The sequence below is a fragment of the Penicillium argentinense genome, assembly GCF_028826775.1.
Source record: "Penicillium argentinense strain IBT 30761 chromosome Unknown utg000004l_segment0_segment0, whole genome shotgun sequence".
Taxonomy (NCBI): Eukaryota; Fungi; Ascomycota; class Eurotiomycetes; order Eurotiales; family Aspergillaceae; genus Penicillium; species Penicillium argentinense.
In genome coordinates, this window is record NW_026622663.1 from 1697906 (window position 1) to 1712368 (window position 14463).

The following is a 14463-nucleotide window of genomic DNA, read 5'->3' on the forward strand; positions in this document are numbered from 1 at the left end:
TGGTTATTTTTCTGTGGGATTAATCCCGAATGCTAGCGACGACTTTCAGCATTAGAAGGGCTCTTATATCTAAAGGATGGTCCAAGAAGACCGCCTTGCAGAAGGTTAAAGAGCAGAATGCCAAGTTACATACCACAACCGCGCCGTTGAGGCAGCCTAACGACTCAAAGGGCAAGGAGGCTACGACAGGCATTACCAGGTGAGGCTCAAAGTTCACCGTTCAGGAAGCTTGGAAAAAGCCAAGTGGATCAATTATCATGTATTTACACAGTAGTTGTATCCTACATATCGCTTCACAAGTTGGTTATAAACCTCATCCAATAGGCAGAGAACGGATTCGTTTTTGGTCTAGTGGTGAGATCAACTATTTTGCGAGGGGTCAGGGTAAATGAAATCCATCCAGCCATACTGTATACTGTACAGTCACATGTACAGTATAATTCTTCCATCAAACCGCCGGAAGACTTATTTTTGCCTTGAGTTTCCTCAATTTCAGGAATTCGTAGTCTGGCATAGCAGCTCTTACCAACTCCTCAAGTCGGACAGCTACCTTCCCACCAAATTCATTATGCCATTTCTTCACCTCAACGTCGATATCAAGATTTTCTGCAGTCTTGCCCTTTATAATACCCTCCGAATCAAGCAATGTCGATAGCATCCGTTTCGGCCGCATCTCCAGTTTAGCCCGCTGTTCCTCCGGCACGGGCTTCCAGGAAAAGCGCATCTTTGTCGTGTCGAGTTGAAGTATTTCGCCGAATCGAAGGACAACGCCTTGATTAGCCATCACGTCGTCTCCGTCTAGAACGAGTGGCCAGGTAGCATCCCCGTCAATAAAGGCCTCTTCGGCTGTGAGGTTATGACTGTACCACTCATACAAAAGTCGAGTCCAATGCAGAGTCATGCCTAACGTGCCTTGGTCGCCACCAATCGAGTCTCCATCTGCGTTATCTAGATCCAAAGACGCGCGATAGCGGGACGGAAATGCCAATGCAGGGTGCCGGATGAGGAAGGTAGGTAACCATTGGCGAAGAAACCCGTCCGGGAGGACTGTTTCATTCTGTATCGAGCGCGTTGTGAGTTGGCTATATATCTCAGGGAACTCAATAGTCCACGGCTCCTCGTGCACGATCAAGCCATTTAGCTCTTTCGTCATAGAGGCAGGGTGGGCCATAAAATGGCAGTGTTCCTTCACGAAAACTGAGCACCCTTTCTTCTTAGCATCTTCTAGATGCTGATGTAATGTGTTGAAACAGCTCTGATAGCATTCCTTCATTTGTTTTCTTTCGTCTTCGGTCCATTCATGAACGCCTCGGCCGCGAAGATTCAACTCGATCATCAGTTGAATGACCGGCAAGAAGAAATAGCCACCTTGTACATGGCCTTGCATAATATTTGGCTGTTCTTCCAGACCCAAAATTTTGACTAACAAATTCGAACTCGTGCGTGGATAAGTCAGGAGCCAATATTGGCGTGCTTGTGGCTGATACGTTCCCATGATTTGCGGTCTTTGGTTCGTCAACGTCTGGTGCTCTGATATAAACTGTGCTTCGCGAGTCCAGTTGTCCGTAGTGAATCGATGCGTTTATTGAGTGATCGAAGTCGTCTGTCGCAAAGAAATTTCACGAAGCGTAGGGTTATTTCGACCCTCCTTTTATAGTGCTAACCCCTTACTGTCCCACATATACTTATCCCTTGCAGACGTGAAATGGAATGTGAGAGGCGCTTCTCCATAACAGGCCATGATCAACATTATAAGCTACAGTACAAACATCTTTCCTCTAGATATTGGGCATTCCTTGTAGATTCATGTAGTATTGCTTCCGCAATGTTCTCGACTATCGACCTTTTTCAGTAGGGATAATCTCAGAACCGAAGCCCTTAGAACTGTTTGACCGCTTGGCTCGTTTCCTTTCGTCTCCTCCTGACTTGATCGTGGCTTCAAGCCTACTTTTTCCTCCAGTTCAAAGGTTTTGTCCATGGACTCAATCGGCCGTGCCTTTGATCATGAAGTTGTCAGCTAAACTATGCAGATTCTCTTTAGCAAGTCTCGAGGTGATGGAGCTACACAAAGATGGGTGCCTTTGTCTGGGAGGTCGATGGGCAGGGCGCACAGAGGTGTGAATCCCGATCCCATGGTTCAAGCTCCTGTGGCTGGAAGATGTAATCAACGTGATATGGGCTGTCGCTCAAATCTACACACGATCGAGATCTGCGTCAGCTTACAGGGGCGGTTCCGGTTCCAGCCTTGCGCGGGAAGCACTAGCAAATAGGAACGGCAGTGGCTAGCAAAATCCATAGGGTAACACAAACGAAAATCATAGTAGCCTACCAAGGTTAGTACTTTACAGCACCAGCACAACCTTTACCATGTAAGAGGTAGATGAAGTCGAAGGCTGCGAAGGAAACTGGAAAGACAGACAGGGGGGCGGGAATCTAGCCAGATCGCCAGATCTCCCCCTCCCATTCTAGACCCCTTCCAAGAACATTCTACAGTGCTATACGGTAACTTACAATAATTCATGAAACGAGGAAACCCTGTTACGTGCCCTGAAACGAACGAAGTGAGAGGAAGGATTTACTTTCGTGCGCAGGGAATACCCTTGTTGTCAAAAACTTTATTCTATGATATTGCTGTTAGCCAAATCCCGGTTTTTCATTCGCTAGCTTTTTTATGCCTTTTATCGTATTCGCTGTGTCATTTTCCCACACTCTCGTCTGAGTGCTGTTCCTAAGCTTTCCATTTTAGGCTTGGCCCGGGCGCTTTTTGTCCTTATTCACTGGCTCTCTACTCTCGAACTCGGACGCTGTGTGATTTTTGTTCTCCATGCGCAATCCCTTATTTGCTACATCTACTCTTTCATTGCCTGCATGCTTTTTCCACGCTCTTGTTTGATGTCTTCTTCTGATTGGTTGTGGTCCTATATGGCTTCGTGTTCTACTACACCGCCACTGCTTTTCTGTGCACTGCTACGTGTTCACTTCCAGCTTTGCCTCTCTAAATTTTAGATGAAATGTCCGCTTCTACTATACGTTTGCTTGTTTCTTCTATAATCACTTCGCCTATTTGTTTGCGCCAGTACTCGCACATATGGTCGTTGGTCAAACCAACGCTTGCTCCTCATATCCAAGAATTTGCTGCCAATATCGAGCTTCTTCGGAAATCCAAGGAAGACTGCCAAATCGATGCGAGATTTCGGCAGTCTACACCGAGATGTTGAGCTTTTCGACCGCCATGTTGATTGCCTAGACCTGGCCGATCTGGGATCTGACAATGAAGAGAATGACGATAGTTTCATTGCTCCTGAGGATTAGAGGTTCACGGCCGAGACCTTGATTGCTGTCTACTCCACTGTTATCAAGTCTTGGGAACGAGATCGTTTCGTCGCTGCAAATTCTTCCCGGACGCTGTGCTGCAGAGTTGGGAAAATCGCCTCACCGCCATAAAAAGCGCTTCCAAGACGACGGTCTGCCCATTGGCTCGTCTGCCCAACTGGAAGTCTTTGATTTAGAGGATGGAAATGGCGTGTTGCAGCCTGTATTGGCATACACAAGCGTGACAGATGATGCACTAACACGGCGTGGTCAACTTTCATCCGTCACAACTATCTCAAACTTCGGCCAGGACAGATCATGATTTTTGTCGGTCGGAGAGACCGATATTAACTAACACACGCATAGTCAGTCAGCGGCCATTGTTACATTCTGGGAACTGTTTCGCTCAAATTTGTCCATCCCTGCTTTGGACTACCTTCCATCCATTCTCGATTGTTGTGCCGGGCCTCGAGCCGTTTTCCATATACCGATCAGAGCCCAGTGTACCCTCGAATTGCAGGCAAACCGCCGAAGCCATGAGCAACCACCTTTCCATGACCAAGAGTGACTGGCAGGTCATTACGAGCGAGAAGATACCCACTGACGGCATCATCTTGACAGGGGAAGAAGGGTCCCTACGGCTGGCGCATGTTGTGGCTATTGCCAGGTGACTGTGGCCTTCTCTGCGACTGTATATCGTGCTATAATGCCTCTAAGATGTTTAGCATGGATATCAACTTTGAGATCGGAGGTTTTGGTCAAGCGAGTCCAGGACAGTATAACCACTCCTGAGAGACATCTGGCAAGGGGAGCGGATATATATGGTAACTCAAATTTTGTTTAGGCAACACAGGGTGCTGCGGAAATGCCGACAGATAAACTGCGAATGGGCTCGAGCTACTACAAATGGCATTGATGAAGTACCACCAGGCAGGAATACTTCCTCTAGGTGTCGAATTACAGACTGTCCACCACTGCTTACATCCAGAGATAACTCGAGGAATAATGGCCATATGCTGCGTGTGAAGCGCTCAATCGCCGCATTACTCCTCTTGTTCCATTACGATGCAGTATCTCTGCTTCGGGAGATTTGTCTCCGCTCGCATATGTCGCTGGGCTTATCGAAGGCAATCCAGACACATTTGTTCAGATAGATGGACGCGATACAAATCAGCAGCCGCAAGTGGCTTCTGCCTCAGATGCTCTGAAAGATCTCAACATCACACCTGTTCGACTACAGGTCAAGGAGGCACTAGGGATCATGAATGGCACAACACCAAGCGCCGCCGCAGCTTTGGCACTTTATGACGCCAGCAATCTTGCAATTCTCACTCGAGTTCTCACCGCAATGTCAACCGAAGCCTTATACGGAACAGAAGACAACTATCACGAGTTCATCGCTCAGTGTCGGCCTCATCCCGGTAAAATCGAGGCAGCGAGTAACGTCCGATACTTCCTGCAGGTTCGGAGCTCAGTCACAAAATGCAGTTCTAGCAGACAGGCCTCGTGCAAGACCGATACGCATTGCGCACCGCGTCTCAATGGATCGGGCCTGTCCTCGAAGACCTCGTGGCCGCCTCACGGCAGGCCAATACGGAGCTAAACTCAACGACCGACAACACATTGATAGATGTGACAAGCGATCGATTCCACCATGTGGAAACTTCCAGGCAAGCTCCATTACCTCTGTGATGGTGAAAACAAAGTCCGCCGTCGTAATGTGCGGTAGTCGACTCGTGTCACAATGCCAAGAGATAAATCAATCCTACCATGAACAAGGGTTTACCGCCAAACCTGTGTCTTGACGATCCGAGTCTCTCCTTCACTTGTAAAGGAGTTGACATCAATATGACCTCCTACTTTTTGGAGCTTGCATTCCTCGGGAATTCCGTCGTGAATCATGTCCATGCTGCCGAGACCAACAACCAGTCGGTCAATTCACTAGCACTCATCGCTGCACGATATGCTGCCGAGTGCGTTGATTTGGTGACAATGATATCTGTGTCACATCTATATGTTCTCTGTCAAGCTCTAGATTTGAGAGCCTTCCACGCAGACTTTCTCGATTATCTCAAGCCGGGGTTATTATCGCTCTATCATTTGCACTCTCGGGGTTCGGGCGTTCCAAGTCACTTCGACGAGCTGTGGCAAAGAGTCGTCGGCTCATGGAACTTGAGCAATGCACTAGATTCTGAGGAGCGATATGGTAAGGTTTCATCTGACACAGTGCACTATGTCATTCATGAATTCATAGTCAGCGGTGCGACACTACCTCCGGCCGGAGCTCTCAAAAACTGGAAGTCGGCAGTGCAATCTGCCTCGAGTGAAACCCACGCGGTCACACAACACCAATTCATAACTCACCAATCACCCCCCCCCCCAAGTATCTGGCTGTTGCAACTAGGAAGCTTTATTGTTGGGTTCGACAGCTCTTCACCGTGGCCTGGTTGATCATCCTAGATTTACTTCGGATGGCTCCGGAAAAAAGACCATCGGCAGCTACATCACAGAAATATATCTTGCGATAAGAGGTCTTACTGAGGTTCTCCAGGATATAACATCGAAATTGGACCGATGGTATCGCAAGGCTCTACCGAGTTGCATTTCATTATGAGATTGTCGCGGCACCGGTATCTGTGTACAAATGAGGTGACTCCGTCAAGTCGAAACCTACTATGGGGTAGCCTGTTTGTCGGAAGATCTTACTTCCCGATATTTGATTCTCGGATAAACTACATTGTCACTATTGCGGCATATTATTAACTGGAAATGCGGTTACCATGTCCATAGTGTGATATCAGTGGCCTTAAATCCACACCCGGAAGTTTCAAAAACATAGGTGAAGCTCTCAAACATAGACACGACCTATGCGGATAGGGCTGACTCAAGGTGTTTTCATCAACATACTATCATTACTTCATCATGCAGAATGGCATGTGGCTATGCGATGGACTTCTATCAATAGAATCAGTGCTTGGAAGCCGACTCTGCATGATTTCTCGGCTCTTGTCAAGCCACAATGGCACACCAAACTTGGCGGCCCCAGAAGAATACCCTCACATCTCATGGCTAGTGGAGCCGGTGCACAAGAGGTAGCGGTCGCTTATCAATCGATATCGGGTGCCGATAGACCGAAGTCAACCTCCGGACTCCGTACTGTACAGGGAGCGGTTCGGACCGCAACTCTCATTCAAAGACAATGTTTCATCCCCTGAACTTCGCCCAGAAAAGCAACCACGCGCGAAACGCCGAAAATCAAATAACCGCTCCTCTGCCAAGCAGGCCTACACGATTAATCAAGTCGCGATAATGCCGAGACTCATAGGGCAGCTGAAACGATGCATTGACCGCTACGATGTGCAGCTGCACAATCCCTGACTCGCAGGTCGACGGGTAGGGCATATCGCTCGCCTGCAGGAAACAGGCAGCAGAATTTCATCAGGGTTTAGGATTCTGTTATTTACCTTGGAGAGGGTAAGGTATTCACAATACATCGACCAAAAACAAGGCCCATTTTGCCAAGACTGCCAACGCTTGGCAGCCGGTCTGGGGCGCTTAGCCAGGCCCGGACGAAATTGGTCGCCCCGATACAGCTTGAACGTGGGGACAGAAGAGAAAGAGAGAACGAGCGCGGGTGCTCGTTCTCGGGCTCGGATGGCTCCGCTTTGGTAGGGTCTCGCACGTTCTCCATACCCGTATGGCGGACCCATCCAACCGAGCTGTCTGAGACATTCTAAATAATGGACCATTGTGGCGGGGCTTACTATTGATATATTGTTACCGAGGTGGGTGGTAATTTGGCACCTTTTATGTGGTCATTGAGACAGGGATGGTTTGATCCGGATTATTGACAGGAAAGGCAGGTCTGGAGCTGTCCGATTCGAGACAGATATGCAATATTGACGAAGGAATGACAGATGTTGTAAATATGTACATGTGGAAAGAGATGCAAAAACGTGGAATCTTCGTGAAAACGACTCTTGTAGAGAACCATCCCAAAGAAAAATACAATAAATGCATGAACCTTGACGCCGAGCCTTCCGGCTAAAAAAGATGCTCACACTATGCGCTAGTCATCGGCATAGTGTTCATGGGCATGTTGTTGAGAGGCAATGCAGCCTCGGACTTCTCATCTTCTTGGAACATGAGCTTTTCCAGTTTCTGCGTCAGTTTCGCGCAGAAGGGGTCGACGTAGGCGGTCCACATGGATGCGCAGACGTACACGAGCGCAATCCAGGCCGGGATCGAGATTCCCACAACCCACGGGCCCCGGATAGGAATCCACTTCGGGTGAAGCGGCTCGCCGTTCTCGTCCAGCAGGGGGTTTCCATTTCCATCCACGGGTTGACCCTCCCACGGCTGACCGCTGATACCGTACAGCATCCAGCAAAGAACGGTGCGGAGGAGAGTGCCGTGGACTAGGTAGACTGCGAAACTCTGCTTTCCTAGCCAGAGAAGAAGACGACTGGAAAGGAACTCTTTGGTCGAGGGAGAGATGTAGATGGCCGCGATGATCAGGTCGACTCCGATGGCTGAGTAGCGTCGTCCGATGTTAACATCCGGCGGGAAGATGTAGTGAGCAGCCTTGTGCATAAGGTCGGACCAGGTCGCCCATTCGGGGTGCTCTCCGGGATAGGAGCAGATCAAAAGACCGGTGATGGCGAAGGTGGCAGAGAAAATGCGGCGGCCCCATTTGTGGTCGTCGATGAACTGTTTGAACGAGGCTTCGTAAGAGAGATCGCTGAGGAACATGCCGTAGATCGCTTGCATTTGGAAGGTTTCTGCGCGTTGTTAGGAGAGATAAAGGTAGACAAGGTTTGATCATTAAGATCGACATACCAACTTGCTTCGCGCCATCCTGGTGGAAGTAGAGGATCATGGCGGCGTAAATCGCCAGGCGCCAGCGGAATTTAACAAACATAGTAATACATAACATGACATAGACAAGCATCGAAGCCTTCAACAGAGGTAAAAGAGCCCACTGGTGATCGTCGTATGCCATGTAACCGGTCGTCCAGACACCCAAAAAGTTCTCGAACAGGCGCAGGAATTCTTCCCAGAAAGTATCGGCCAGATCGGGCGCCGCATATCGACACCACCAGCAGTCAGACCGGTTGGCGACAATGAAAGCGCCAAACTGCGCCATAACCCAAGAAATAATGAGAGCGATGGTTGCAGGAAAAATCAGACGGGGCGGACGACGGAAAGCACTCTTCGCTACCGAAGTGAAAGATCCGAGAATGTCGCCGTTGCGAGATTGTTTGATGGGCTTGAGAGCGCAGACATAACCAGTCAAGAAGGCGAAGATGGTGACACCGAGACGTCCCTGCCACGGAATCCGCAGAATTGGCCACTGAAGAATGCGAGGGGCCTTGCCCTCGTCATCGCGCGGCGCGAACAGATCATAGTCCCATCCACGAGCCAGATGGGTCATCACCACTAGAAACGATGCGATACCTCGCAGGCCCTGGAGAGCTTGTCAGAACTTGGGATCTTGCTACTGGCGATCTGGCGATCTGGCGACTCACGTCGATCCACTTTACACTTTTTCGCGGGTCCCCCTTGACGTTGGGGTCTCCCGACTTCCACGGGAGGTTGTCGAGCACCCGAGTATAGACATAATTAGGTCGAATATAATCCATGGTGACAGAGCTAACAGTCAATAGGAAGGAGTCGTGGAGGAATAAGTCAAGACTGTGTCATCGGCGTGTCTGTATTCTCTTGGCCTGCAGAGAATGACGTGGAAGGAATGCTAGGCGACGGCAAAAGGTCGCGCACACGTTGAACGAGTGAAGAGTGAAGGAACGTCGGCACGCTTCGTAGTTATAACATGCGCCAAGATGGCGGAGCGATGGAGCCGGGAGGGCTGAAATGGATCGAAACGACGAAGAAGGAAGGGATGCGTGGGATGGGGGGCGGCTTGGGGTTTTGAATAACTCGCGGACCTTTTGGCCCTGCTCGTAGGGCGGCCGATAGGAGATTGCCGAATGGCAGTGGGGTCTGCCAATGCATAGTGCCAAACCTCGGCTTGACAAGCGGGCCTGGTCACGCAAAACCTGGGACACCGGGCAAGATGATCATTTTCCAGAACCAGTGGTTGCTTCTGGCTCAGCTGTTCGTGCAGCCGGAGGTCCGTAGGTGATAGAGACGTTTCATCGAGATCGAATATCATTGCTCTGAGAAGTTGTATCCCTGCATTCAATCCTACGGTCTCAACCCACGTCCTCTATACTATTACTGGACGGTATAACTACGACGGTATAACTACGTATACGTATAATCTCCATGGCGCTTCGAAACTTACCCCAGGCAAACTCCCGGCGGTCTCTCGATTGACACGTCTGCGGGCCCCATCTCTCTTCATGCCACGGGATTCCAGTACTATCCGGCCCAACCCGCCCGATCCTCTCGATCTAAAGAGGATATAAGGGCCGACTTTGCCAAGCAGGGGGCATCAATGGGGCGCTCCGCGAGCTTTGGTGATACGAACGAGGCTCTATGGAGGGTTAGAGGCTGACAATGCCGTAAAGGATGCTTTCCCACCTTCCAATCAAGCAGTGCAACCGAGTCGAATTCTGCTATGGCCCCAACGTGAAGCAGAATTGCGCCAACCCTTGGCGCCGATCACTTTCCCTTCTGTGGATTTTCCCTCGCCAGCCCTACAAATGCAGAGCAACCCGTTCGACACTGACTGGTCTGCGCTGCGTGATTTTCGGGGTTGTGCAGGCCAGAGTCTTCTTGGCGGTTCTCCGGCCCATCGTTGATATATCTGATATTTGCTGCCGGGCTGTCCATATTCATTTGTGCCCCTTGAGTATTGCTCTGGCATGCACCAACGCCATCCCCGGGATTCTTTTCTTTTCCAAGCGAATACGTGGCTGAACGGAGGCAAGCAAGGTTGAAAGTAGGATTGCATGCGGTGACGGGCAAATGGCGCCATTTGACCTAATCGGCGCTGGCACCCGCGCGATTGGATCGTCGTGGATCGTGCTTGGCGCGACCCGCCGAACCCTGACGTGTGCCGTATTTACGCGTATTTTACTGGTTTGTGACGGTACATACGTGGCTTGGCACATGTGGCGCAAAATGGGGGAAACTATGAGAGGGCCATGAATGCAGGGGTCGAAAACAAGCATCGACTCGACCAGGATTGCGCGAGAAGGACCGTCTTGGGGCGTTTCTCAGGAGCATTCGAGCCGAACGGCCTGTATACCAGAGGCAGTCGGGTCGATGACAGGGGAAGAAATGCTGGATTGCTGCAGAATGCGCCCGTTCATATTAGGGCTGGACCGAAGCTGGGCCGAGCGCGCCCCTCCACGCCGTTGTCCTTCCGGGTCTGACTGGTTCTTGGCGCAAAGGAACCGGGTTCTATCAGCATTTTTGGGGTCAGGGGCTGCGAGACATGGCCAGCACGGTATCCGCTGCTGCTTGGCATCATCATTGCCTCCGAGCGGAAGGTGGCCGCTGGGGGGCGAAGACAGCTTCTGGTTGTCAGGCAGGCGGAATGACGAGGATGCCGAGAAGGAGCGGGTGAGGATGGTGGCCGGGTCGCCCCCAAACCCCAGTGTAAGGCTGAAGAGGATGTGCAGAAGAACGCTGGAAGGTGGCAGGGAGAGCCCTGCAGAGACCCACCGGATATATGTGGGGCGCATGTACTGTTAGGCAAGTGATGTGTAATCCCGTCAGATAAATACAGGGAACTCGGAGATTTTCAGGGTTCACTCGCTGCCAGCGAGCTGTGCACCGAGCTCAGCGGGTTTGAGGGAACGCGCGTATTCCGATGCTGCCGAAGTGGAGAGCGCTCCCAGGGTCCAAAATATAGTCTCACCGGTGCTGAGGCAGTCTGATTGCAGTGTGGCATAGATGAAGGGTATCGTCATTTGCACAGTGCGAAAAGCACGGGACTACCGTTGGCTATTTGAAGCGTTTCAGCTGGCCTGCTGGTGCAAACCCTGACTCGTTCCACCAGGTCAATTACTGTTACATGTCACATTCCCAGCAACCAACTCCTCGTGGATGCCAAGGGCCGTGGCGAGGAGAGACGCTTCATTCTGCCCAATACGGAAATATCCCAAGACACCCAGATTTAGCGACCCGACAAATCACATCTGGTGTCTGCCGGTTCCTCGTCTCCTCCGTATAGAAATACATGTAGAATACAGTAGAAGTATGGACAGTCGCACATGAGGGTTTTATTTTAGTGCTGATGGCTTGAAGGCGTTCGAAAATAGCCTGGTAGCCCCTGAACCACAGATGGAGGAATCCACTCTTGTTGGTCCAGCTTGTCACGACGCTTGTGTCAAAGGTGTCCCTAACCTTGGAAGCTCGTAGCCAGCGGAGCGGATGGATTCGCTTTCCCCTGCTCCAGACTCGAGACTCTACCCGAATATCGCTTCACATACGTCGCTCACGTCGCGGGAAATTGCTCTTGGCGCTAGCAGCTCCTGGCTCATTCCCCAACGCCGAAATAGATTGCGTGGACCGCTAAGGACAAGATCACGCCATTATTAGTTTTCTGACCGCATCGGCGATAACCCTGGAGTCCGCTCAACCACTCCGGACCGACAATCGGGAGGATTAAACGGTGGATGTGCTGCCATTCCCGTTAACATCGCATCAACACCTTAATCATGTGGGTGGCTCACCTCTTTGGTTGGCTCGCCTGGTCGCTGCATGCCTCGGCGACCATTCTGCAGAACGGCCAGGAGCGAGAGAACCCATGGCCAGGGCAAGCGCCCGAGATCGCGCTCGACGACACCTGGAATACCTATGGGGCGGATGCCCCGGAAGTGTCTTACAAAGGCCGTTGGGATAGTCAACATGTTTCCTGTATGTTATGCGCCCTGACCAACCCCAAACTTGATGTATCACATTCTGACAGTCTTTAGGGTGGTCGTTCGTCTTCCCCGGAGTTCCCCCCCCCCCCCCCTCCCCCTTGCGACCACGGCTAACGGCGATCCTGACATCACTAGAGCTCCGGGCATCAAGGTAGAATTTTCTGGAAATAAGGTACGCGCATCATGAATATCAAACTGTGGATATGCGATCGATCGGAGATATTGACATCTGCGCCAGCTTGCTGTGAGCTTCGGACCCAGCACCACCGATGGCGTCCTGGTTGCCTATCGGTACCGAACACCTTCCCACCTCACCAACGCGACGGTCGCGATGCTGACCTATTCGTTAGAGTTGGAAATCTTGACTGGCAATTTTCAAATGTGACTGCCGACGCGACTTATCAATTCGTCGGGGATTGGTCGGAGCTTGAAGACACCCCGGCGGAGACCAGCAAGGTGTTTGAGATGCGAGGTAAGATGCCGGAAATGTTGATACGGCACTGGACAGATCGCTGACTATTTTTTTCTAGTTACCAACTGGGGATTTGGATAAGTTTTACGCTTCCAACAATATCGTCCTTCCACTAATCCTTATATACAGTTCAGATCGCCGGAGTCGCAACCGCAGACGACGCAGAGCTCACCATCCCGAAACGATTCGATAAGAAAGTGGAAGTCATTGGCGGATCGTGAGTCGCACTCTATCCAGATTGCCTCTGAGGATATGGGTGCTGACAGATGGGCAGTGTCGCTTCAGGACAGTACGGCACATATGAGACCCTCTCATCATGGGCATGGCTATTCGTCGCCGGGCTGGGCAACGTCGAGCATACGCTGACTGTATGAACATTTCCATAATGCGACAAGCTACATGTCGGTTAGATGCTTACCAAGTTGATCATGATTAGGCCTACCCCGGTGTCTGCCTCGTCGATAAACAATGTTACGGCGGCCAGTCTCACGGCATTGTACGTTTTGGAACATATCTACACAATCATTCGTTCCCATGTGGTCACAACTGACAGTCTGGATAGGGTTGGTACTGGCACCGCGCATCTGATCCCGGCAGCCGTGCCCACGCCTTCTTCGGTGACGACCCAGAAGAATTCGACGTTGAGGGCGAACAGCCAACCGATCTTTTCCTCATCCAAATGGGCGGAAATGATCATCGCCACCCCAACGAGATCCCTCCTCAGAATTACTATGACGCCTACGTCGAGCTGATTGAGGACCTTCACCGAACCCACCCCCACGCGACCGTCCTCCTCCTGGTAAGTCGATTCCCTAAGTCGATTCCCAATCCGAAGGTTATCACTGGGTCCCAACTGACATGCTCAGTCTCAATGGGGCCAATGGGTCAAGGACGGACTCTCCTACAAACAGACAGAAGTCTACGAGGAGGAACACCGCAAGGTCCACGAACACTTCAAAGACCGAGGCTTCGTCTACTACTTCAACACAAGGGGAATTTTACAGCACAATGACATCAACCCTAAGAACCACCCGACGGATGTTGGTCATATCAAGTTGGCCAGCCACCTTTTGCAGTGGGTGAGGATGGTCCTCAGATGGGACCTCGAGCCTCTTGGAGAGGTTACGCATGATACGCTTTACTGGAATAACCAGCAGGAGTATTAGGTTTGACGATTGCTGGATCTTGTATTATAGAAGAAATAAACAGCGCATGTGCATTACTTGAAGACATATCAAGTGCTCGAGGAGCTGTGCTACCCTTATAGTAAAGGGTGTTCAGATCTCAGCCTTTGGATGGTTTACCTGTTCAGCTGGGCAGTGGTGATAACTGCCTTTTAAAGATGAATTTCAAGAATACCTTCCCCGCATTAGAACTTAAGCCCTGAAGGTTAGATTATGCTTGATTTTACCTTAACTCTCTACGAGCGAAGGTACACTCGGGGCGGAAGCTGGCATTAAGTAGTCTGTGGTAGCAGAGACCTTACTTCAACTTTCCAAGCCAGAATTCCCCAAAATAAGATTCTCAATCAGATGGATGATTATTTCCTGGGAATTGACTAGCCGGCCCTTGTCAATGAACATGAACGAGCTTTTCCGTTCAAGGACACCGCCTCGGTCAAAACTTCCACCTCTACATGCCACTTTCAAGACAGCATCTTCATAGAGTCAAACCATAAAATGGTTGTGGACATGAGTTTATGGTGGGTAGGCATGACAAGCATAACATCCCACGGATTGGAGTCCGATATGGAATCAACTAATACTGGTGGCATTGACTTAACTTAGACCGGTTTAATCAATGGTAAACGAGGTCATAGTGCTTTATATAGACGATGGCATG

General features: G+C 50.6%; 5 protein-coding genes across 5 annotated transcripts; 2 read left to right on the forward strand and 3 right to left on the reverse strand.

The window, feature by feature from the left end:
• Positions 1-448: 448 nt before the first annotated feature.
• Positions 449-1495, reverse strand: N7532_003547 (uncharacterized protein; the record flags this gene model as incomplete). Its single annotated transcript, XM_056616041.1, has 1 exon — positions 449-1495. The coding sequence occupies one exon, from the start codon at positions 1493-1495 to the stop codon at positions 449-451; it is 1047 nt and encodes a 348-aa protein (XP_056476398.1).
• Positions 1496-3848: 2353 nt separating this feature from the next.
• Positions 3849-5004, forward strand: N7532_003548 (Phenylalanine aminomutase (L-beta-phenylalanine forming); the record flags this gene model as incomplete). Its single annotated transcript, XM_056616042.1, has 4 exons — positions 3849-3979; positions 4038-4088; positions 4384-4751; positions 4814-5004. The coding sequence occupies 4 exons, from the start codon at positions 3849-3851 to the stop codon at positions 5002-5004; spliced, it is 741 nt and encodes a 246-aa protein (XP_056476399.1).
• A 2370-nt stretch (positions 5005-7374) lies between these two features.
• N7532_003549 (acyltransferase family protein) lies at positions 7375-8954 on the reverse strand (the record flags this gene model as incomplete). Its single annotated transcript, XM_056616043.1, has 3 exons — positions 7375-8093; positions 8152-8779; positions 8841-8954. 3 exons carry the CDS (start codon positions 8952-8954, stop codon positions 7375-7377), a joined length of 1461 nt encoding a protein of 486 aa, XP_056476400.1.
• A 1539-nt stretch (positions 8955-10493) lies between these two features.
• N7532_003550 (uncharacterized protein) lies at positions 10494-10964 on the reverse strand (the record flags this gene model as incomplete). The annotated part of the gene is made up of 1 exon (XM_056616044.1): positions 10494-10964. The coding sequence occupies one exon, from the start codon at positions 10962-10964 to the stop codon at positions 10494-10496; it is 471 nt and encodes a 156-aa protein (XP_056476401.1).
• A 978-nt stretch (positions 10965-11942) lies between these two features.
• On the forward strand, positions 11943-13787 carry N7532_003551 (SGNH/GDSL hydrolase family protein; the record flags this gene model as incomplete). The annotated part of the gene is made up of 9 exons (XM_056616045.1): positions 11943-12141; positions 12194-12321; positions 12388-12440; positions 12500-12621; positions 12751-12838; positions 12896-12989; positions 13058-13117; positions 13184-13420; positions 13488-13787. 9 exons carry the CDS (start codon positions 11943-11945, stop codon positions 13785-13787), a joined length of 1281 nt encoding a protein of 426 aa, XP_056476402.1.
• Positions 13788-14463: the final 676 nt, after the last annotated feature.